Source organism: Crocuta crocuta, unplaced genomic scaffold, assembly GCF_008692635.1.
Source record: "Crocuta crocuta isolate KB4526 unplaced genomic scaffold, BGI_CrCroc_1.0 scaffold166, whole genome shotgun sequence".
In the NCBI taxonomy this organism is placed as follows: Eukaryota; Metazoa; Chordata; class Mammalia; order Carnivora; family Hyaenidae; genus Crocuta; species Crocuta crocuta.
Genome location: NW_027531018.1, coordinates 2,375,336 through 2,399,325, shown reverse-complemented (window position 1 = coordinate 2,399,325; position 23,990 = coordinate 2,375,336). Strand labels below are relative to the sequence as shown.

Genomic DNA, 23,990 nt, shown 5'->3' with positions numbered 1-23,990 from the left:
CATATTAATAGATAACAGCTAAGCACTTGAGAATGCCCAAGAAAAGAAATGTTAGGGGTGGGAGGAGAGTAAAGAAAGGAGGGAAGAGAAGGAGAGAAGAGAGAAGAGGGAGGAGAGGAAAAGAGGGGGAAGCGGGAGGAGAGGAAAAGGAAGGGAAGAGGAAGGAGGGGAGAAGACAGGGCTGGAGCGGAGAGAAAGAGAGAGAACATAAGAATCCAAATTGGAAAGGAAGGAGTAAAGCAACTACCTCTATTCATAGATGACATGATCTTGTATGGGCGCCTAGGTGGCTTAGTCATTTAAGCGTCCGACTTTTGCTTAGGTCATGATCTCGCGGTTCGTGGGTTTGAGCCCCATGTCGGGCTCTGTGCTGACTGCCAGCTCAGAGCCTGGAGCCTGTTTCAGTCTGTGACTCCCTCTCTCTCTGACCCTCCCCTGCTCATGCTGTCTCTCTCTCTCTCTCCTAGAAATAAATAAAACATTAAAAAAATTTTTTTAAATAAAAAAAAAGAAAATCCTAAGAAATCCACTAAAAAACTATTAGAACTAATAAATTCATTCAGCAAGACTGCAAGATCCAAGGTCAACATACAAAATGAACTGTATGTCTATACTCTAGCATTGAATAATCCAAAACCAAAATTAGGAAAACGATTCCAGGGGCACCTGTGGCATTGAGCATCCAACTTTGGCTCAGGTCATGATCTCAGAGCTCATGAGTTCGAGCCCCACGTTGGGCCCTGTGCTGACAGTTCAGAGCCTGTTCAGATTCTGTGTCTCCCTCTCTCTCTGCCCCTCCCCCACTCGCACTCTGTGTGCGAGTCTCTCTCTCAGGAATAATAAAATTTTAAAAATAATAAAAAAAGAAAGAAAACAATTCCATTTAACATAGAAGAAAAAAGAATAAAGCACTTTGGAATAAATGTAACAAATGAAGTGCAAGATTTGTACACTGAAAATTACAAAACATCATTGAAATAAATTAAAGAACTAAATAAAAAGATCCAATGTTCATGAATTAGAAGACTTAATATTGTTAATATGGCAATACTACCACCAGACTGGTTTATAGATTCAATACAATCCTTATCAATATTCCAGCTGCTTTTTTTTTTTTTTTTTGCAGAAATTGACAAGCTGACTCTAAAACTCTTATGAAAATGTAAGGCACCAAAAATAGCTAAGACAATCTTAGTAAACAAAAATAAAGTTGGAAGACTTTCAGTTCCCAATTTCAAAATTTAATACAAAGCTACAGTAATCAAGACAGTGTAGTACTAGCACAAGGACAGACCAATAGATCAAAGGAATAGAATTGAGAGTCTAGAAATAAACCATTATATTTATGCAACTGATTTATGACAAGTGTGCCAAGGCAGTAATTCCATGGAGAAAGAATAGTCTTTTCAACAAATGATGCTGGGACAACTGGATATCAGCATGCAAAAAAATGAAGTTGGACCTCTATCTCATACCACATACAAAAATTAACTCAAAATGGATCAAAGACCTCAATGTAACAATAAAAACTAAAAACCTCTTAGAAAAAAACATGGGAATAAATCTCTACCGCCTAAGAGTAGGTAATGATTTTTTTTAGATATAATACCAAAAGCAGACATATAAAAGAAAAAATAGATACCTCTTAGAACTTTTGTGCTTCAAAGCACGTCATCAAAAAACCTAACAAAAAGAAAATCCACAGAATGGGAGGAAATCTTTGCAAATCATACAGCTGATAAATAACAGGTATCCAAAATATACAAATAACTCTTAAAACTCACCCAGTGATCGATTTTAAAATGGGCAAAGGATCTAGACATTTCTTCAAAGAAGATATACAAATGGCCAATAATCACATGAAAAAGATGTTCAACATTATTAGTCATTAGGGAATATAAATCAAAGTCCCAATGAGATACCACTCCACGTCAACTAGAATGGCTACAATCTATTAGTCAGATAATGACAACTGTTGGTAAAGATGTGGAAAAATCAGAATCCTCATACATTGCTGGTGGGGTTGTAAAATAGCATAGCTAATTTGGAAAACATCTTGGTTGTTCTTCAAAATCTTAAACACAGGTTTACTATATGACCCCCACAACCATACTCCTAAATATATATTCAAATAGAAATGAGAACATATATCCACAAAATTACTTTTATATGAACTTTCATCGCAACATTATTCATAATAGCCAAAAAGTAGAAACAATCTGAAAGTCCATCAGTTGATTGATGAGTAGATAGACAAAATGTAGTATAACCATCTAAAGCAGTATCATTCAGTCATAATAAGGAATGAAGTCCTGATACATACTACAACATAGATCAACCTCAAACACATCATGCTAAGTGAAAGAAGCCAGACACACGAAGGCCACATATTATAGGATTTCATTTATATGGAACACCCACAACAGACAAATCTACAGAGAGTATAGTGGTTGCTAGGGAATGGAAGAAGTGGGAAATAGGGAGTGTCTGCTAATTTATAGGAGTTTCTTTTTGGGGTGATGAAAACGTTCTGGAATTAGATAGCAGTGGCAATTCATTGTTTTGTGAATAAACTAAAAACCACGGCATCATACACTTTGATTCTTAGCAAATTGTATGGTATGTGAATTATATCTCAAGTCTATTAGTGAAAACTGTCAGATGTCCCAGGGCGCCTGGGTGGCTCAGTTGGTCAAGCGTCTGACATCGGCTCAGTTCATGATCTCACAGTTCGTGGGTTGGAGCCCCGCGTCGGGCTCTGTGCTGACAGCTAGCTCAGAGCCTGGAGGCTGCTTCAGATTCTGCGTTTCCCTCTCTCTGCCCCTCCCCTGCTCATGCTGTCTCTCTCTCTCTCTCTCAGAAATAAATAAAACATTTAAAAAATTTTTTTAATTAAAAAAAGAAAGCAAGCAAGGATGATTAACCTACCTCAAGCCCAGTAAATGATCAGGATTTCCATGCTTGGGTTACCAGCTCCAACTATTCTCTTTGATGATTCTTCACACAGATAACATATCAGCAAAAGATTTTTCATTCTCATTTCACTATTAATAAAGCCTTAAATGTATACTTTGACTATGAACATAATAGCAACTAAAAGGAAAAAATAAAGACCCTCTCTCCAAAAAACTCTAGAGAGCCAGTAGTATAGGCAGGACACCAACTCAATTCTTGCAGTGTACTGAGACCACACAATGTCCTTCTCCACGTTTCTAACAGGGTAAAATTTCCTCCTTTGAGTTGTTCACCTAAAGTCGCCCCCATAACTATGGCCACTTTGACAGATATTTGTAAGATTCAGAAAATTTTAAACTGGTAAAGTCTAACTATTCCCAAAATTACCCTCTACCTATTGTATCCAGGATGGCTTCTAAAATTGTCTTTCTTTTGAGGCCAGAGCAAAATGTGTTTAGTGTAAACATTAAACATATACAATTTTATGAAAAAATATTAAATTTTCAAAAGGCATTAGACAACATGCCCAGCACAAAATTTGCATTTATAACCATTTGGCAACTTAGGAAAATTGAAATCCTTCCCACAGAAAAAGTGAAATCAACAACAAACAACCCAAAACATGATATTCCATTTTTCTGACATTCTAAAATAAAGGAAAAATAAATAAATAAATATGTGTTTTATTTCCATGCATGCACTATTTCAACTATTCATATAGTGTGCCAGGATTACTGCATGTATAGAATATATCAGAAAAGCAACTCACCTCTAACACTCATGGGTGCCACATATTTTTAGCAGTTATGTGGCTAAACACCAAAATTTATGTTCATTCAACACAAGAATAAGAAACAGGTAGAATGGAAGAGACTCAGGCCTTACCCTATACACTGCTTTCCTTCTCCCAAACACATCTTAGCATCTCTCAGTGTTGGTAAAAGCATGTCTCCCTTCTGATTAACAATGATGCATTATAAAATAAATAGTAAGAGGGGGCACCCAGGTGGCTCAGTCAATTAAGTGTCCAACTCTTGATTTCAGCTCAGGTCATAATCCCATAGTTCATGGGTCCGTTCAAGCCCTGCATCAGGCTCTGTGCTGTTAGCTACAGAGCCTGCTTGAGATTCTCTGTCTCTCTCTGCCCCTCCTCTGCTCTCTCTCTCTCTCACAATAAATAAATAAACTTTAAAATGGAATAAAATGGTAGTATACGCACTGCATGGAATTATGTTGAGGGCACAATTTAGGCCTCTTTTTGTATTTTAAGTTTGTATCCATATCAATGCACAGAGGTCTCAGTGGTCCTGTTATGCGTCGATGGCAAAAGGCTGTGGCCACAGTGACAACAGCCCCTTCTTCTTGGACTAATGAATGTCTGCAGGCAATGGGCTAAGTCCTGTTCTCACTCTCCCTCCAGAAGCCAGGAAGAGGCCTGAGGCACAAGCACAATCACTGGAAATGGGAGTGTAATAAGTAAGGCCAGGAAGCTTTATACTCACTGGGAGGCTTTAAACTCCAGCAAAAAAAAAAATTAACTGTGTCTTCTTGCTGTTGTTTCTATAACTGATCTTGTTTCAAGCTCCCAAGTGGGACAAATATGTAAAGTCAAGAAAAAAGAGGAACATTAGTATTTTTCTGCTGCAAGAATGTGACTTTTGCAGAACAGAGGTGCAATGTGATCTTGGCAATTAACCTGAGGTGTAGGAAATGGGAGGGCAAGGCCTCGCTCTCATCTAGAAATGACAAATACAACTTCCACTCCAGGACCAAGTTTCCTGCCCACCCCTCCACCCCCACCCCATGAAGCGGTGGCCTCCCGCACAAGCGAGGGGTCAGGGAGCCCAGAGAGCAGTGGTTGCTGCTATACATTCTTAGATAAAGCAATTCACTTCTTTAACTTAAACGCCTTCATCTGTAAAATGTGGGCAGTGGCACCTGTCACTGGGGCTCATTCTGAGGATTAAATGATATCAGATACATAACATGTTTAGGCCAGTGTCTGGCACCCCGTGGGTGTTTGATAAATGTTAACTCTTTTTACGGTTAGGACAGTGGAGACTGGCTGGCTGGGCACTGGCTGGCTGGCTTCTAACTTACTAAAGATGAGACTTCTGAAAGGGGGCACAGGGAAAGGAAAGCAAGGAGAGGGGAGAGCAAGGAGCCCCATGAAGGATTTAAATGTGGTTTTCCCTCCTACTCTGAGGGTCCCTGAACTCAATAAATGAGAATGACCCTAGCTGAACTTCCACGCTTGAAAGTATAGTTGATTTTTAAAAGGAGTTCTTCTTTTTCAAGATCAGTTGTTCAACAGAACTAAAAAGCTTGCAGTCAGAAGAGCCTCAGTCCATAAACCTACAGGGTAACCCGCGGAAAAGCAGGAATGTGCCATCCCTCTATAGAGAGCGGGGAGCCCCACACGTGCTGTTGTCTGAACACTGTGACTCTGCTGCCTCCCCCACTCCAAATGAACCAGAAACCTGAGAATCTGAACTGAGCTCCAGCAAACATTATTTAAATGAACCGGCTGTTACAGGAACCTTAAACCACATGTCATTTGGTGGTGGGGCTGCCCTGGGCCAACAGACATTAGGAACAGGATTCCCAGCTCATACACGGATTGTATTCTAAATGTGCATTTAGAAGGCCATAGTTTGAAAGGCAGAATGCACTTTCCCATAGAAGCGATGTTATAAATGGTGATGAGGGCCACATGCCAGCTCGCAAAACTCCACATAATCATAATATAGCTACACTTGGTACATTTGAGCCAAAAAAAAAAAAAGAATAGTGGTCAATAATATTATAATAATGACAATTAAAGAATGAGATAAACAATAAAGTCGAGTATCTTTCATTTGTCTTGAGAGGTAGTGTTTAAGCAAAGGCAGATTCAATTAAAGGAGGATGAAAAGGTCTATCCAGTAAGGCTGAGAGGCTAGGGAACCTGGGACTGTGGTCAGGAAGCCCGGCAATTGGGAATGAGACTAGCTTGAAAGATTTCTACCAACGCTATGCTACGAGGCTAGTGTTTGCCCCTGAAGGTCAACCTAGCACCCACAAGGGGTTAGCTGGTGGGGGCGGCTGAAAAAGAGTTAGCTGGAGGGTTTCTATACAGCCTTTTTAGCTTCAGTGCCCCTCTCCTTTTAGAAACAATTACCCCATTTATGACCCAGTCTGCCCCGACCCCAGGGATCACAGAAGGGAAGAATTTTTGGCACCTCTTTCACACTGATTTCTGAGATCAGACGAACTTTCTCAGATACTCACATCGCCTGGATGGTTTGAATTTGATACCCTACCCCTGTTTAGACTGACTGTAAGATTGCCACCTTCTTCATGGCAGGGAGGCCTTAGACACATTTGAAATCACCCATTCTAGGAGTGAAGGTAGTGTTTCCATCTGGGAGGCTATGGATCAAATGTATATGTATACACACACACACATATATACATATATGTGTGTGTATATATATATGTAAGTATGAAAAAGACATGAGAAAAGAGGAAAGGAGAAAATTGAAAAAGAAAGTTACTTGAAAAAGACCATTTTTAAGACAATAGAGAGGGCTTCTGTAAGAGCTAACCATTAGGTGGCACCATCAGCCCAGGGCAGTTCAGTTGTCATGGGAAGGACAGCAGAAAGGGGAAAAATTAATGAGTGATAGTCAAGAAGTGAGGAGGATGGCTGAAGGCAGCCACTTTGCAATAAGTAATTTAAAATATACAAGCCATTCCTGTGAAGTATGCATTTCAGATTAACCCGCATATACTTAAATGCAACAATTCCCTTCAAGTTACAAAAATATCTCATAATTTTATTTCTTAAAATTGGTTTATACTCCTTGCCCACATTCTATTGATTTACACTTTTTTTTAAAAAAATTAATTTTAACAGTTCTGTCTTTTTCTGAGCGCTAATTCTTTGACAGCTTGATATAGGCAAGTACATTCTCTTGGTCCATGACTTGCTTCTTTTTAATGACAACTTTGTATTGCACAGAAATTTGAAATCTTTAACATAGACTAATTTGCTAATCTTTTCCTTTATGATTTGTTGTTTCTGAGTTTTGTTTAATATATTTTTAACTACCTTGGGGTGATAAAGATATTCTTTTAAACTGTCTTCTTAAAGTTTTGCTTTTTAAACCACCTGTTTTGCCTTGGCATAGCAAGCTACTTACTAAATAGTCCATCCTTTCCCTTCTGATTTGTTACTCCTGTCATAAAACTAGCACCCGTAAATGTGTGTGTGTGTCTGTTTGGGGGCTCTCTATTCTGTTCCATGGGTCTATTTCTCTATTCCTGCACCAGACACCATACCTAATTTTCTAACTATTCTTGAATCCATCTTGTTTTTCAAACACCTTTATGACATCAGCTTATTTTCTTCATTACATCATTATAATCACCTCATGGCTCTAGGCTAAGAGATGCACAAGCTATGGCTCATATGCTGAAGAGATTAGCACTAAGCAACAGGAATGCTGTTCGTCTATTCCAGGATTTATGACAGTGTCAGTTGCCAAGCATTTGATTTGGGCAACAGAGTTGCAAAGTAATTAACTTTGGTTGGATGGACCACTCCAGAAAGCAGTGCTTACCTTTCTGGGAAACAAGACATTGGTCCCATATCTGGAAATGGGTCACTAACGGAACCAGGCATGATAGAGTGGAGTAGAGTAAGTCCATTACCACCAGTGGAGAAGAAATGGACTTGAGTTTTATTCTCTGACTGTTGAGCAAAATCAGAAGGAAGATGACTCCCTTTGTGCTTACACCATGTCACCAGCAAAGTATGTAGATATTTCTGGTGTCAATCAACCAGGGAAGAGAATCTTATATCTGGGAACCAAAACATATATAATGATAATAGACCAGAGTTTTATAGCACAGGGAAATTCTATTTCCATCTGGACCTTTTACTGGGCGTTAGGAGGAGCAGATAGCTGACTGAAAGGAATCTAGATGAATTAGAGGACATCCTGGACTGGAGAGAAAAGTGGCCTTTGCCACACGAAGACAGGCCAGGAGCTAGGTAGGAAGGCAACATGTCCAAAAGAACTCATTATCTTTATACACAGAAACTTCTTGCTCTTTGAGTATTCCCATTCTCAGCACGCTCTGCCCAAATGCCAGGCTGCTCAAGCCACATGCCTGGGATCCATCCTTGAGGTGCAGTAAGTCTTACAGATTCTATTAACTAAATCTCTTGGCTCCATCCACATCTCTCCATCTCCCCTCCACCGCATCCCCACACACACTCACCACCCAGGCCATTGCTGTCTTTAACTAGAACAAGAGCAATAGTTTTCCAACCGGTCCCTCTGTCCTGAATCATAGTTGAGTCCTGCTGACCACCCCTGAATCCAAAAGGGAAATTCCCACTGTACTACCTACTAGCTGTGAAACTTGGGAAAACTTCTGCACCTCTCTGTGCTCCAATGTTCTCATGTAAAATGGCGATAATAACACCACCCACCTCGGGACCTTGTTGTGAAAACTGAATGTGTTACCACAGAGCAAAGTACTTGGAACAGAAACACCACAGTCAATCGCCTTGGATGTTTGTCTCTACACCCTTCTAGACGGCAAGTCGACCGTGCCAGGGATGTGTCCATCAGCCCCATGGGTAGCTCCTTGTAGGTGTTGAAAACTATGAGCCATCAAAAACTGTAACAAAGTGAGCCATATTTTGTTAGTCAGACTGCCTATTTACCTGTTCCCTTTTTGTCTATTGTCCTCCATTAACACCAGTGCATTCCTAAAGCCTTCCCCAAATGTTCCAGCTTGTTCCCAGCCATAAGTGCAGACTCAGACCTACTGCCGAGGGCAAGGAGAATGCCCCCTGAAGGTGGAGGGTACAAAGGCAAGTTGGGAGTGGTTTCCCTGGGGGAAATGCACGCAGGCCTAGAGGTCTGCCTTCTCCCCCCCCAACCCCACCCCGTTTAGCTTCTCTCCTTTGTCATCTTTGGAGGAGCCAGGTGTGACTTCACCGGGTTATTAACTTCACCAAGTTATTAAAACTGCAGATAAGAGGGAAGAAGGGGCGATGGGTCCTGGGTCAGGAACTCCACTGGAGACGCAACAGAGGTGGAGGGGTCTCAGGGGCACATAGGGTGTCGCTGGCTCCCCGTCTCCCGGGATTTGGACAGCCACCTGAACTCCTGCCTTCGGATGAAGGCTTCTGAGGGCCGAGGAGAAAACGACCTCTCGCTCCCTCCCTCACCTCCGTTTCTCGCTCTCGGTACGCCCCACACCTCTTCCTCCCCACTTCCGAGCCNCCGAGTCCCCCGTCCCGGCGCGGATGACCTTTCTGGAAGGTGCTCGTGGCTTCGCCTGTCCCTACCCGACCCCAGGGAAGCCGAATTCCTCTCCGTTTCTCCCTCCCTCTCCCGCTCCTCTCCCTTCTCTTCCCCTCCTCCTCCTTTACTCTTCCCTCACCTCCCCGCCCCACTCTGTCTCCTCCAGAATGAGACTTTTCCGACTCACCCCTGGCCATTCCCTGCCCTCGGTACTGGCTGCCCCTCTCTCCTCCTGGCTCCCTGGCCGAAGCCCCAGGGCCCAGGTGAAGGAAAAGGACAGGTGCCGGGTGTGCCTCACGCTTGACTGTGTGGTTCTCAAACAGCAGCTTGCATCAGAATCACTCCAAAGGCCAGTTAAAAAGCAGATGGGTGGCCGTTGCCCCCGGGGTTTCTAATTCCTGACCTCTGGGATAGTGGCGTCATCACTTTGCAAGTCAGACTAGTTCCCAAGAGGTGCTGATGCTCAAGCTTTGAGACCCTCTAGGCGAGCTATCCCCTCCCCGCTTCCCGTGGTGATTTCAAACCCAGTCATTACTATTTTTCATTTATAGATGATTCTTAGGCCACGATCACATAGCAGGAACTGTTCTACTCTGGGATAAGGGGGATACAGTTAGACGTAGACCTTTCTCCTCGGAACTCACATCCTAGTATAACAAGGACACAATAATTCATAGAGGGTAGGAAGTGATTACTGTCCCCAAAGGAGATTGAAGTTTTGTAGGATTTCTAGGAAGCAAGGAACTACTTAAGGCAGGAAGGGTAGGCAAGGCTGACTGGGGGGATGGGGGTGGCATGGCTTTTGAACTGGGCCTCAGGGAATGGATGAGATTCCATGTGGCCCTGAGAGGAAATGAGAAGTCTCCATGGAGGAAATGGGAATACCAAATTACTTGGAGGCGAAAAAAATTGTCAGGGGTGGGAGTTGACCAAGGAGAAAGGTGAGGGTAGGGGTGGATATTCACTATGACCCTGGCAGAAATGCAGGGTTCATGAAAGCTTGTAGGAAGGGAAAGCTACATTATGGCAAGTCTTGTACCACGCTGTGTACTGGAGATTTATTCTCTAACAAGGGGAAGCTATAAGGGAACTCCATGATTTGCTTGCTGGTTTCAAACCCAGATTGTTCACAGAGGATTACGGATGAAGAAGTCTGCATGCTGGGAAGAGCAGACGACTGGCAGAGTCACTTCTGCAGCTGATGTTTGCTCTCCATGAAGGATGCCACCGCTGCCTTGCCCACTGCCCTCAGGAGGTGTGGTCCCCTCTTAACTCTGTCCTGGGAGAAACTCAGAGCTTGTCCCTTAATCCCCCCTTGTTCTGCTTTGCTGGCTACTGTATTTCCAGAATGAAGCACGGAGTCTGGCAAATGGCAGGGCCTCAGGAAATGTTTATTGGACAAATAAGGGAGTGAATAATAAACATACAACCTCATGATCTGGGACTCTAGTCTGCCCAGCTCCCTATGTACCTCTTTGTGCCAAACACCATCTCCCTATTCCCCATCCTCTTCCCTGTGGTCTAGGGAGCCAGGTGCATACACTCTATGTGCTCCTAAGACTCCTCAAAGTTGGGGTACAAGAGAGTAGACAGCATGGACTCAGCACTTCCTTCTGCTTATCTGAAGACTACTTTTCAGGCTCTGATTTCCCTAGAGGACCCACCTCTGCCTCAGCGCTGTTCTCTTCCTTGGAGTACGCCAGACACAGCCCCTCCCTACTGCTCCATCCATGGAAGTTCTGTGGTTGCCCAGTGACATAGATTCCATATCACTGAACACAGCCCTCCAAGCCTAACATCCTTACCTTCTGCTCACGTATGTCCCAGGGACAGCAGTAGTTTGAGTTTACTGTTCTGGTTTTGCCACTCATTTTAGCAAGGTTTTTCTAACAGATGGATTTTTGTGAAGGGTTGAAAGTGGGGAAACTAATTTGGAGGTGGCAGCTGAGGTATGAAATGATGAGGGCTAGCACCAAAAGGGAGGCGATTTTCAAATACAGTTAGCCCTTGAACAACACGGGACTCTAAGTGCATTTTCCTTACGATTTTCTTGATATTCCTTTGCTTTTCTCTACCTACTTTCTTGTAAGAATACAGAATATAGTACATATAACATCTGAAGTACATGTTGATCAGCTACTTATGTTATTAGTCAGGTTTCTAGTCAACAGTAGGCTATTATTAGTTAAATCCTGGGGAGTCAAAAGTTATACACAGATTTTTGACTGTGGGGGGATTGGCACCCCTAACCCCAGCATTGTTCAAAAGTCAACTGTATATTGATTGAGTGTGTGATGTGCCAGACAGGGAGTATTCAGTGGTTGGGTAAGACAAGTAATAAACCACTGATGACCATGCAGTGGGGTAACAATATTCAGTGGACCTACTGGAGAGGCCTAACCCAAAAGGCTTCCTGGAAGAAGTGGAGTCCAGGACATCCCCAAAGGGTGGCTGGGGGTCAAAGAAAAGCTTTCAGGGGACAGTAAAGTTCTGCTTGGCTGGAGCAGAGGCTGTTCAGGGGCAGTGGAGAGAAAAGAAGCTGAAAATGGCCAGAGGGCCACAGGAGCCGTGTTAGTGACAAGGGCAGCCACTTGTGTTTTGAGCAGGTTTGCCTCTAATTGGATCACCCTCACTGTTTGAAGGGAGAAAAGGAGTGGAGGCAAGAGCCTCCTGGGAAGAAGGGAACCATCTGCACCAGGTTGGATCTGTCCTGAGGCTCAGGGAGGCCTTGCCAACCATTTTTGACTTCCACTCCCTAGAGGCAACAGCTTTCAACTGTTCTCAGGAACCAATGGTGGACTCTTCTGGCAGGAGGTAGGCAGGAGCTCAGCAACCAGTAGCAATGTCCTCATGCTCCCAGAAGATCCCAGTGCTCAGAACCCCTTATCCTCCCCACCCCCAGGGATGCCCCTTCTTGCCCTCAGCCTGGAAGCAAGAGAGTGCAGGGGTCACCTCCCAGCCTGCCCCATATGTTCCAACTCCTAACCCCCAGCCCATAGGCACCCTGGGTGATCTGCCTTCAGGAATAAAGTGATTGTGCCCCATTGTGTCCCTGTTGGCCCCAGATGTGGGGTGAAGGGTTGTGGGAGAGGCACAGTAAATGGACACATCCAGGGCTGGAGTGAAGGGACAAGTACTGTGCCTTTTCCCCCTACTGTCTCTACCTGCCCAGCCCAGCCCCGAGCCAGCCACCTCACTGTCCCTAAGAGAAGGTGGGGCTGGGGGACCCCTGGGGTCTAAAGATTCAACTAGCCCTCTCAGTGGACTTCCAGAGGCTCTAACAGTTGTTTCGACCTGCATTCGAATATCAGGGACCACCTGATAGGAAATCCTAGATTGAATGGATGGCATTATTTTTTTTCCATATGTCAGACTTGCTGGTGCCATTTGAAGAAAACATACTGAAAATACCTACTTAATATCAGATTTGTGTAACAAATGTTTTATTTGCATTCCTTTCTTTGCTGTCATTGGGGATTTTAGCTTTTAATATACAGGACGAGGGATTAAGCTGTCTATGTTCTCCATGAAAGTTATAAGATTATGTCTTTCCAAGGATTGGCTTAAAGGTTCCAAATGACCAAGTGTAATAAATTAGCAGTGATCAAGGGAAGGCAGCACATGCCTACGATCTGTAAGTCAAGGAGAGCACTTCCTGGTCTCTGTGTTCTCCAGCTCAGTCTGCAAGGGCAAGCAAGGCCTGATTGCTCTCTTCCCTGGGGCCAGGTTTTAAATTAAATTAACAGGAGAGCATAAAAGATGCTCCAAACAAGTAGAGCCTCTGGTCAGCTCAGTCTCTAAAACCTTGAACTTGGAGATATTTACTCATTGACATCATTTAAGACACCCAAGAGATGTTTTTTCTAGGATTTACGTATCATATCCCAAAAGCCAAATGGAGCCTCATCTAATTCTGTGACTTGAGCAGAATCAAATATTTATTAACAGTAACTTGATTGCTCTTTTGTTTTGGGGGGTGTGTGTGTGCCTTAGTTCTGTAAGCAAATATTCTATTAGGGCTTTCATCCTAAGTTATTATAGTACTAGGAAACATCACTGTTTTTCGTGGCTTGGGTTTCCCATATAATGCTGTAAAATACAAGCTGAAAAAACAAAGTTTTGAGAAGGGTTCTTTTTGCTTTTTTTCAGATCTCTCACACCAAGCTTTCTGAGGATGATGAATGGAAGTAAGTGATTAGAATTTTTTTAATTGTTTAAATTTACATTTCTACTAACAATTACATTTCTGCCCTAAAAGTTTGAGAAATTAAATGAAGCCATCATTTCTTTGTAAATTTCTCGGGGCACAGAAGGTGGGTTAGTTTAGCATGCATGCACAAAGATAGGATAAACCAAACCGCAAGGATTTCATCTGTTTTCTACAGTGTGATTCATGCAGTCCCACAAAGCTGGGTTTATATGTCCTTCAAAATAGGGCAGTGTCAAGTTAGTATTTATTTTAGTCACAAGATACATCTGGTTTTCTTTATATGCTGTTTCCGCTGTGTTCTGGTACTGACTCTGGGGCTAGTAGAGCCTTGTGGGCACCAAATAAAATGAAACAAAAATGAAAAGTTTCTCCTTTTTTGCATTATGGTAATCAATTATGAATGTATTCCTAATCAAAGTAGGAAATACTTATTACATTTGCATATTATTTGATACCTTCCAAAGTGCTTCCACAGAGGTTATTTTGAGATGTTTTCATTATCTATAATGAAATAATGAATGTTTTCATTATATATAATTATATATAATAGATGAATGTGACAAAGCATATTTTGTTTTGTGTCCACACAAGTCTTATTTTAGGTTGATGATAAATTCACTCTTCTATCGACATGGCCTAAGTTGAAATTCTGTGCATTAAATAGAATATTAAAAAGTTATTTTGCTTTTGTGCCTTAAAAACTATAAGTTCCTGTACCCCTTTATTCTTCTTCACTTCCCATTTCTTCAAAGGTCCAAGTGTATTTTTTAATGAGCTTCTGGAAATCATTCATGTCTCTTAAGTTGGCTTCCAGTACAAAGACTATTAACAATGTAATTTTATTCAGGTTGTTTACCTGATAGGGACTTCATCTTCTTCATTTGATGAGTGTAGGGGTTTCAGTACATCAAATGTACATTCCAGCATTAACGTTCTAAGATTCCATCTCAAAGAAGATGAACTCAGGCAGAAATATTTACTAAGCTCTGCATGCTCATTTCTACATGTTGTCCATCAGGGAGCACCCTAAGAGCCCTTTTCTGAGGCACTTAGTACTTCTCTACTCTTGAGCTATAGAATTTACTGGTAAAGGGGCTCCTGGGTGGTTCATTCCAATAAGGTTAAGCGTCCAAGTATTTGATTTCGGCTCAGGTCATGATCTCATGTTTCATGTGAGTTCAAGCCCTGCATCAGGCTCTGTGCTGGCAGCATAGGCTGCTTGGGATTCTTTCTCTCTCTGCATGTCCCCTGCTCGCTCTTGCTCTCGCTATCAAAATAAATAAATAAACATTAAAAAAGTTTTTTTAATTATTAGTAAAGAGGGAAGAACCCAACCCACATATCCATGGAGTACCTTTAAAAGGCTACAGTCTTCTGGCACAGAGTATTACCCTGCAGTTTTTGTGGGTTTTTTTTTTTAAGTTTATTTATTTATTTTGAGAGAGCGTGAATGGGGGAGGGAGAGAGAGAGAAAGAGAGAGAATCCCAGACAGGCTCCATGCTCTCAGCACAGACCCTGACTAGGGGCTCAAACTCACGAAACTGTGAGACCGCGCCCTGAGCCGAAATCAAGAGTTGGATACTTAACCGACTGAGCCACCCAGGCGCCGTTCTGTGTTGTTTTCTGATGGGTACACTAAGTTCACACTATGTCTAGTCATAAGTGGAAAGAAACTTCAAGAGATTTTGTGACTCATGGTGCCCCACTGGGGATGAAAGATAATGCTAACCACTATTTATCAAGTACTTGATTGGCAACATTCATAATTTTTCCCCTTGCCCTACTCTTGACCCTGAACTGCTCTCTCTTCCTCTAGCCCAGTGGTTCTCAATTTTGGCTGCATCTTAAAGTCACATGGGGAACTTAAACTACCATAACAAGTACCACAGACCAGGTGGTTTAAACAGAAATTCACTTCCTCACAGTTCTGGGGGCAAGAAGGGTGTCAGCACGTTTGGGTTCTCCTGACGCTTCTCCTTGACTTGCAGGTAGCTGCCCTCTCACTGCATCTTCATATGGTTCCCTCTATGTGAATTTACATCCGAATCTCCTTATAAAGACACCAGTCAGATTGGATTAGGACCCACTCAGTGATGGCATTTAACCTTATTTACTTCCCTGAAGTTCCTGTCTCCAAATACAGTCACCTTAGAAGGTGACTAGGGGGGTAGGTGGGGTAAGACTTTAACAAATGAATGCGGGAGAGGGCACAGTTCAGCCCATATCACGCAAAAATGGTCATTTAATTGATCTGGGCCCAGCTTGGACATTGGGACTTTTAAAACTCTCCAGTGGTTTTCAGTTTACAGCCAACATCAAGAACCATTGCTCTAGGCTTTCTTTGAAGCCACTTCTGCTATAGGAAGTTAAACCAGATGACATACTATTATACTGTTTTCTCTACCGTTAAGCAAAACCAAGAGTCCAACTAAATACTGAAACATTCCTCCATCATCAGAATGTGCCCGCCTAAGATAATACTTAGGCTTCTTTGTTCTCCTTATAATGAAAAAAAAACTGTATACAGCTCACTCAGGAGTTTTCTGGAGCCCTTTGGATAATATTCTCTCCACTGGCACCATCTGCAGGATATCCTTTTTCTTCAAAATATTAAAAATTACTTGAAATTACCATATTTTATTATTTTGACTTTCAAAAATGGAAATTTCATATTATTTAATCTAATAATAAGAATCATCTACATATTATATTTTATATAACATATTACATAGATTAGTATAATCTAATAATAATAATTTCTTATTTAAGACCAAATAAAGTAAAATGGGCTTTGCAGTTTTAGAACAATCTTGTGAAGCACCAAGGGGTCATTATTTTAAGTTTGCAAAGGAGGAAACTGAGTTGCAGAGAGGATGAGTGACTTTCACGAGTCTGTGTGGCGATGGGGCTGGTACCCAGGTCTGTCCAGAGCCCATCAGTGATTTTTTGAGCCCCATCACTTAACTTACAAGGACAAGGCTGAGGCCAAAACCACACAGGCAAGCTAAGGGCTGAGAGGAACTGGGATACCTGATGAAATCAGGTTCCTCCTCTCCATTGCCCCCTCCTCAAGCCTTGGGAGAAAAGGAAAAAATCAAAACAAAACAAAACAAAAAAACCAGGAAATTTATAATCAAAGCTTAAAACCCCCTACATTTGAATTTTTTTAATGTTTTTTATTTATTTATGAGAGAGAGAGACAGACAGCATGAGCAGGGAGGGTCAGAGAGAGAGGGAGACACAGAATCCAAAGCAGGCTCCAGGCTCTGAGCTGGCTGTCAGCGCAGAGCCCGACGCGGGGCTCGAACCCACGAACTGTGAGATCATGACCTGAGCCGAAGTTGGACGCTTAACTGACTGAGCCGCCCAGGTTCCCCAAAACCCCCTACGTTTGAAACCTCCAATTACTTTCTTTGAGCCTAGACTTTGTTTTTTCTTCTAAATGTACCGTGCAAGGGTTAAGGGCTTTTTCAGATGACCTCATTTGCTGGTTCCAGCCTGCAGCAGGAAAGGATATACAGGATGCACCGGGGCCATGAATCCATGCACGTGGAGATGATCTTGATCTTCCTCTGCGCCCTGGTCGTCGCCCAGATAGTGCTGGTACAGTGGAGACAGAGGCACGGCAGGTCCTACAATGTGAGTTGCCCCCAGGGGACCTCTGGAATCCTGTTTTTCTTCCTACCACATCCCTCCCTTGAAGGAAATGCTTTGGTTTAAGTCAATGGTTCTCAACTTGGTGTAGTTTTGCCCCCAGGAGATACTTGGCAACATCTGGAAACAGTTTTGATTGTCACGCCTTAGTGGGTGGGGAGAGGAGGATGGGAATTGCTTCTGGCATGTAGTGGGTAGAGGCCACAGATGCCGCTAAACGTGCACAGGACAGCTCCTCGCGATAAAATGTCAATAGTGACAAGGCTAAGAAGCCCTAGTTTAAGTAAACCAGTTTTCCTTTAGCATGAGCAGCTTCTGCCAATGGCCCAGGGAAAGGAGGATTAGGAATAGAAGAAACAAAAGACTGACGCTCTCTAATTTTGAGCGACAACAACAACAAAAAACTCTCTTGGCATTGATAGTTTGCATATCTATGGAAATGTGTTGATGCCAACGTTGTACTGACCTCACCAATACAGAGTTTGATCCCATTTTCACACACCAATCCCACTCAAGCGCGCTGACTAGAACTTTGCCATCTCATGCCCTCAGAATCATAGCTCAGGCCATCTTGGACCCGAGACCTTCCCATTGCAATATTTAAGAGCAGTGGTTCTCAAACTTTAAGGTGCATCAGAATCACCTGGAGAGGTGAATCAGTTTGTTAATCAGATTCCCTGGTCCCACCCCCAAAGTCTCTGATTGAATAGGGGCCCAAGAATTTGCATGTCTAACAAGTTCCCAGGTGGTGCTGATGCTGCTGGTCTGAGACCACATTTGAGAACCAATCATTTAGACTTGAGTATGTTGCAAACGAAGAAAGTCCTCATTTAACACTACATGATTCTGGGTCTTCGACTTGTCATTGTATAAGACTTGTCTGCGACGTGTGAAGTGCTGGCTTACACCAGTATTTTATTCTATTTTATTTTTACCCATCACAGAAAGTATTCCCTTTCAAATTCTGTACACTGTTTAAGTTTAGACAATTTGAACATTTTATTTAGAAAGAGAAATCCTGTGTTTTTGGTTTTTTTTTAAGCAAACACATTTATTTGCTGCCATGCCAATGCTGTCTTGTCAATTAAAATAAACATCTTCTGGGGTGCCAGTGAAGCGTTCTACTTTGGCTTAGGTCATGATCTCATGGTTTGTCAACACAAAGCCCACTTCAGATCATCTGTCTCCCTCTCTCTCTGCCCCTCTCCCACTACTCATTCTTTTTCTCTCTCTCTTTCACAAATAAACATTAGAAAAATTTTTAAATAAAAAATAAACATCCTCTGTATTGCACTTGAGCAAATTGTTTTTAAAAGAAAAAAACTAGAATAAAACTTCATTATTTATTAACTTATATCAAAGAAAAGCTCCATAATATATCTTAACCATGGTTTTCTTATCTGCAAATGGAATTAACCTAATATACAGAATTTCTGGAGTCCCTAAGGAACAAGAAACCTGGATTCTTAAAAAACTCATTCATAGCCCCATCCCATAATTCCTTTATAACTCATTACTATCTCTGGGTTAGATATTTTAAAACATGTTCAGTTTCCATGGCAACATAAGTACAGATTTTGCATAGAAAACCCCCTGCTCTTGAAAGGAAATGCCTTATTAGCCAACTGACCTGCATTATGCACCACTACTCCGCCACCATTTTTATTTGATGATTTTTGAGGAGGCTTATGCCAAAAAGAATGTGTCCTTGTCATGTATTTGAAGAAATTGCCCTTCTGTCAACTTTCTGAAGATGTGTATCACCGTACCAGTCAATGTGGAGCCCACACACTGGCTCTACCTAGCCACAGATAGACCTGCCCATACGTCAGAGGCTACTTGAAGGACTTGTTGCCATTGGAGGTTCTAACCCTTAATGACTAAGGCTACACTGGTCCCAGGCAGGCCAACGACTGGTCCCTGAGCTCAACGACTGTTGGTTAGCTAGAGTGGTCTTCCCAAACTGTTTCCTATTGCTCACTACACAAGCTGTGCTGCCTGGAATAACTCTCCAGGCCTGTTATGTTTGCTTGCACCCCATCCTTCACCGACAACTGGACTCCCTTAGTGACCCCACCTCTTCCCAAAGTTGCTGTTTCTGTGTTCTTCTATCACATGGCTCCTCTATTTTATGGTTATGAAGAGGGGCTCTGTGGTCCTAAGGATCCCCTTGGAGGTGACCAGATGATTGTGATAGTGACTTCTCTTAGAGTGACCCTGCCTGGCGCTTTAACAAAGCCAGGAACCCAAATGAAGATAGCCCACAGTGGTCAAGGACAGATTTGGATCTCACGCGATTCTGCTAGATTAGCTCATAATCATGGTTCCCCTCCAGAATATTTTCTACTTCTTTGTCCATTGGTCAATCTATACTATGCATTGTCCCAAAGGAATTGGCAGAGTGGCCCCTTTTCCCAGCACGTTTCTGTTGACAACCTTTGTCTCAAGTTGAGAGCCAGCGTGTGAGGCTGATCTTTCCCAAACTGCTGCCTCATATTTGCTCCATACTTTACACTTCTTGTTTTTTTATGTTTTTATTTTGTTTTTGGGAGAGAGAGACAGAGAGACAGAGTGTGAGCAGGGTGGGAGCATAGAGAGAAACACACACAGAATCTGACGCAGGCCCCAGGCTCTCAGCTGTTGGCACAGAGCCTGCTGCAGGGTTCAAACTCAAACTCACGGACTGTGAGATCATGACCTGAGCCAAAGTCAGATGCTTAACCAACTGAGCCACCCAGTCGGTTAAGCATTAATTTTTTAAAATCATTTTATTTTATTTTTAAGAGAGAGAGATAGAGACAGACAGACAGAGTGTGAGGAGAGGAAGGGCACAGAGAGAGGGAATGCATTTTTTCTTAAGTGTTCACTACCAGAGCCAGTCATCAGAACACAGCCATTTCAGTAACTCTTGGTGAAATCTGCAACCATTGAATTTGAAAATGGTTTCCAGAGCAATAATAGCTGATTCCAGCAATGGTTTCGAGCTTTCGTATTGTACTCTGCATGAACTGTATCAAAAAAACCTGCACCTGACATACGATTCAATTTAACATTTTTTTTTTGAAAGTTTATTTTTATTTATTTTGAGAGAGACAGAGAGAACGGGGGAGGGGCAGAGAGAGAGAAGGGGAGAGTCCCAAGCAGGCCTCTGAGCTGCCAGTCCAAGAGCCAACATGGGGTTCCACCTCACAAAACTTGTGAGATCATGACCTGAGCTGAAATCAAGAGTTGGACACTCAACTGACTAAGCCACCCAGGCATCCCTCTTCTTTGGGATGGAATTCGATAAGGACATGTTACCATAAATGTTGACCTAACAGCCTTATCATCCAGGGAAAACCTAACTTTTAAATTTTTTCTCTTGGCACCTAAGATTATATGACATCTAACAGAGCTACAGAGAGTTTTGAACACTTTACAAGGTTCACGAAGTTCCCGACTCTTTTTTACAACGGTCCATATAATAGTTCATTTCTATTCAATTTTATAGTCTATCAGTTTATTAGTAATATTATTTATAACATTTTAAGGATAATTCCTATAATAACATATTCATATATAAATTACTATGTATAAATATTTACATATAAATTATTGTCATTATAGTTGTGATAAGTGCTTTTTATACATTATCTAATTTACTCCAGGAGATAATAATTGTTTATCCCTTTTGTGAAATGCAGTTCAGAGAGATAAAATAACTCAGTCGGGGTTATATAACTACCTAGTTGCAGAGTGCAGACTAGAATCCAATCCTCACTTTCATGTCAAGGATAAGCTCCTTAAATATCTCTGCACCATAGTTTCCTAATCTGCAAAATGGAAATGCTGAAGATGAAAATCTATCTCCAAAGTTATTAGAATTCAGAAACATTTCCCTATGAGAACTTCTAGCATGCTGACTGATACGTAGTGAGTGTTCAGTACCATGAGCTGACTCTGGATGCATTCAGAAGATATTGATATAATATATAAAAGCTTTAAACATTTAACCACAGGGGCGCCTGGGTGGCTCAGTCGGTTAAGTGTCTGACTTTGGCTCAGGTCATGATCTCACAGTTTGTGGGTTCGGGCCCTGCATTGGGCTCTGTGCTGACTACCAGCTGAGAGCCTGGAGCCTGTTTCAGATTCTTTGTCTCCCTCTCTCTCTGACCCTCCCCTGCTCACGTTTTCTCTCTCTCTCTCTCTCTCTCTCTCTCAGAAACAAATAAAACATTAAAAAAAACATTTAATCACATATTGTAAAAACAGTTTACTAATAAAAGAATCCTTTTCTGAACTCTTTTGTAAACCTAAAGTGAATACTCAGCTGTTAATGTGCACTCTCTGTTGGGAGATTACAATGTATTGTTTTTTTCAAAGCCGTGCACCTTCTTCTCCTGTCACACCCTCTGCTCTGCCATACGCTTTGCCCACAGACTGTTCCCCAGGCTGGTTTTGTTAGATGTGTTAATAGGAACGAGAGGCAGGGTGGTAAAGGGAGGAGTACCAGCTTAGGGGTTAGAAGACTTCAGCCACACATTTAACCACAGCGAGCTTCCGTTTCCTGATCTTTCAAACAATGCAATTTTTAAAAATATGAATGACTTTTGGCTGTAGCTCTGACATGTAATAAACTTGAAAGTCATCACCCCCATCTTATAACAAGAAAAACCTAGACAGACTGAATGTCAGTAAGTTTTCTTGGATCTATCAGAGAATTAAGGGTAGTGGGAAAACCACCACCCCAAATCTGGAAAGACAGGAGAATGCCAGGAATCACAGTTGAGATGTGCTGACTGGGGGCAGAAGCTGCAAGAGCCACATGATGGTAGAAATACGTAAGAAGTAACTTGGAAGAATTGCTGGATGTGGAGTTTAGACTAGTGTGAGAGTGAGAAACTCTTGGTGGCCACAGTCTTAGGGGCTTCCCCATATTATTTTAGGTTTTTAGCTCCAGGAACCCCACCATCGTGTAAAGCGAAGAAAAAAAAAATGGTGTAAAGCCAAGGGAGAGGAAAAAAAAAACAAAAAAAACCAAAAACCCTTGTGCTTCTGACAGGGGGAGGGGAAGAGTAATCATTCTGAACTAGACCCACAGTGTTCTCCATAACAGAGACACAGCAATGGAAACCAGAGCCTTCTCCGATGTTAGGAGAGAGAAATTGCCCAACTCCAGGCCCTCTAGCCTTCTTGTCTCATCCAAAGGGAAAACTAAAAGTTTAAAGACACTTGTAAAGATCATGGCACAGAGACAGAGGCCCACAAAAAGACCAAGACTTAATCACAGAATAATAGGATACTTGCACTGTCCCTTTGCCTTACCACCACATCGCAGGTGTCCAGTATAACAGTGGACTATAGCGGAAAGAGCTGCAAGATTCAGATGCTATACAAGAAGGAGTTTTTATGGAAGCCCAAAGATATAGAGAGAGATACAAACAAGCATACTAGTGGAAATTGAAGTTTCTGATACCTACAGCAAACATTAATCGCATCCCAACTTCTGGGCAAATTAACACAAAAGACTTACTTAGCTCAATTCTTATTACCCCACACATTAAGTTTGCCTTTCAACCAAAATTTAAAAGTCATGCAAAAAGGAGAATAAAACATGGTCTGAAGAGACAAAGCAAGCATCAGAACCAGACCCAGACATTGCAGTGATTGGGGAATCATCACACTAGGAATTTAAATTTACTATGGTTAAGATGCTGAGAGCTCTAATGGAACAAATAGATAACATGCAAGAACAGATAAGTGATGTAAGCAAAGAAAAAAGTAAATGCTAAAAGTAAAGAAAACTGTAACAGAAATGAAAAATGCCTTCAGTGCACTTATCAATAATGTCGACATGGTTGAGAAAAGAATCAGTGAGCTTGAAGACAGTATTAGTAGAAACTCCCCAAATTGAAATGCAAAGAGAAAAAAAGAATTTTAAAAACAAGAATCATCAAGAACTGTGGAACAATTCCAAAAAACATAATATACACATATTGGAATACCAAAATGAGAAGAAAGAAATCATGGAGCTGAAGAAATATTTGAAGTGATAAAGGCCAGGAATTGTTGTTTAATTAATGACAGACACCAAACTGCAGGCCTAAGAAACTCAGAGATGAAACAGAACAAATACCAAGAAATCTATACCTGGACATATCAAATTCATACTGCAGAAAGACAAAGGGAAAATTCAAAAACAGCCAGTGGGAAAAAAAACACCCTACCTATTGAGAAACAAGAATAAGAATTACATCAGACTTATCTTCACAAACCATATGTGCAAGAAGAGAATAGAGTGAAGTATTTAAAGTATTTAAAGAAAAAGCCACCAATCTAGAATTCTAAATCCAGAGAAATTGTCCTTCAAAAATGAAAATGAAATACTTTCTCTCTTGGACAAACAAAAAGATTAGGGAATTCATCACCAGGAGACTTGACTTGCAAGAAAGAAGGAAAATTATCCAGGTCAGAAACTCAAATCTACATAAAAAATGGAGGAGTGTCAGAGAAGGAAAAAATGAAGATAAAATAAAATCTTTGTTTCTTATTCCTAACCTAATAGATAGCTCTTCATTCTAAGCAGCAATAGCAACAATTACAGTTGACCCTTGAACAACAGGAGTGTTGAGGATGCTGCTCCCCACATACAGTCAAAAATCTGCATATTACTTTTGACTTTCCAAGAACTTAACTACTGATAGCCTACTGTTGACCAGAAGCCTTACCAAAAACATAAAAAAATGAAAAAACATATAATTGATGTACTAAGGGAATAGAGAAAATAGAATCATAAAATTCTCACTTAAAACCAAAGAGGCTGAGGGGCGCCTGGGTGGCTTAGTTGGTTAAGCGTCCGACTTTCGCTTGGGTCATGATCTCGCGG

At 41.8% G+C, this 23,990-nt stretch overlaps 1 protein-coding gene across 1 annotated transcript in view; it reads left to right on the top strand.

Annotated features, from left to right (window-relative positions):
* The first annotated feature begins 9,132 nt into the window (after window positions 1-9,132).
* Window positions 9,133-23,990, top strand: part of RNF175 (ring finger protein 175) — a 43,096-nt gene continuing 28,238 nt past the window's right edge. The window contains exons 1-4 of the mRNA XM_077770961.1: window positions 9,133-9,278; window positions 12,020-12,074; window positions 13,410-13,447; window positions 16,969-17,110. Of these exons, the coding sequence (XP_077627087.1) occupies window positions 9,133-9,278; window positions 12,020-12,074; window positions 13,410-13,447; window positions 16,969-17,110 (381 nt within the window). The remainder of the gene's footprint in view (window positions 9,279-12,019; window positions 12,075-13,409; window positions 13,448-16,968; window positions 17,111-23,990) is intronic.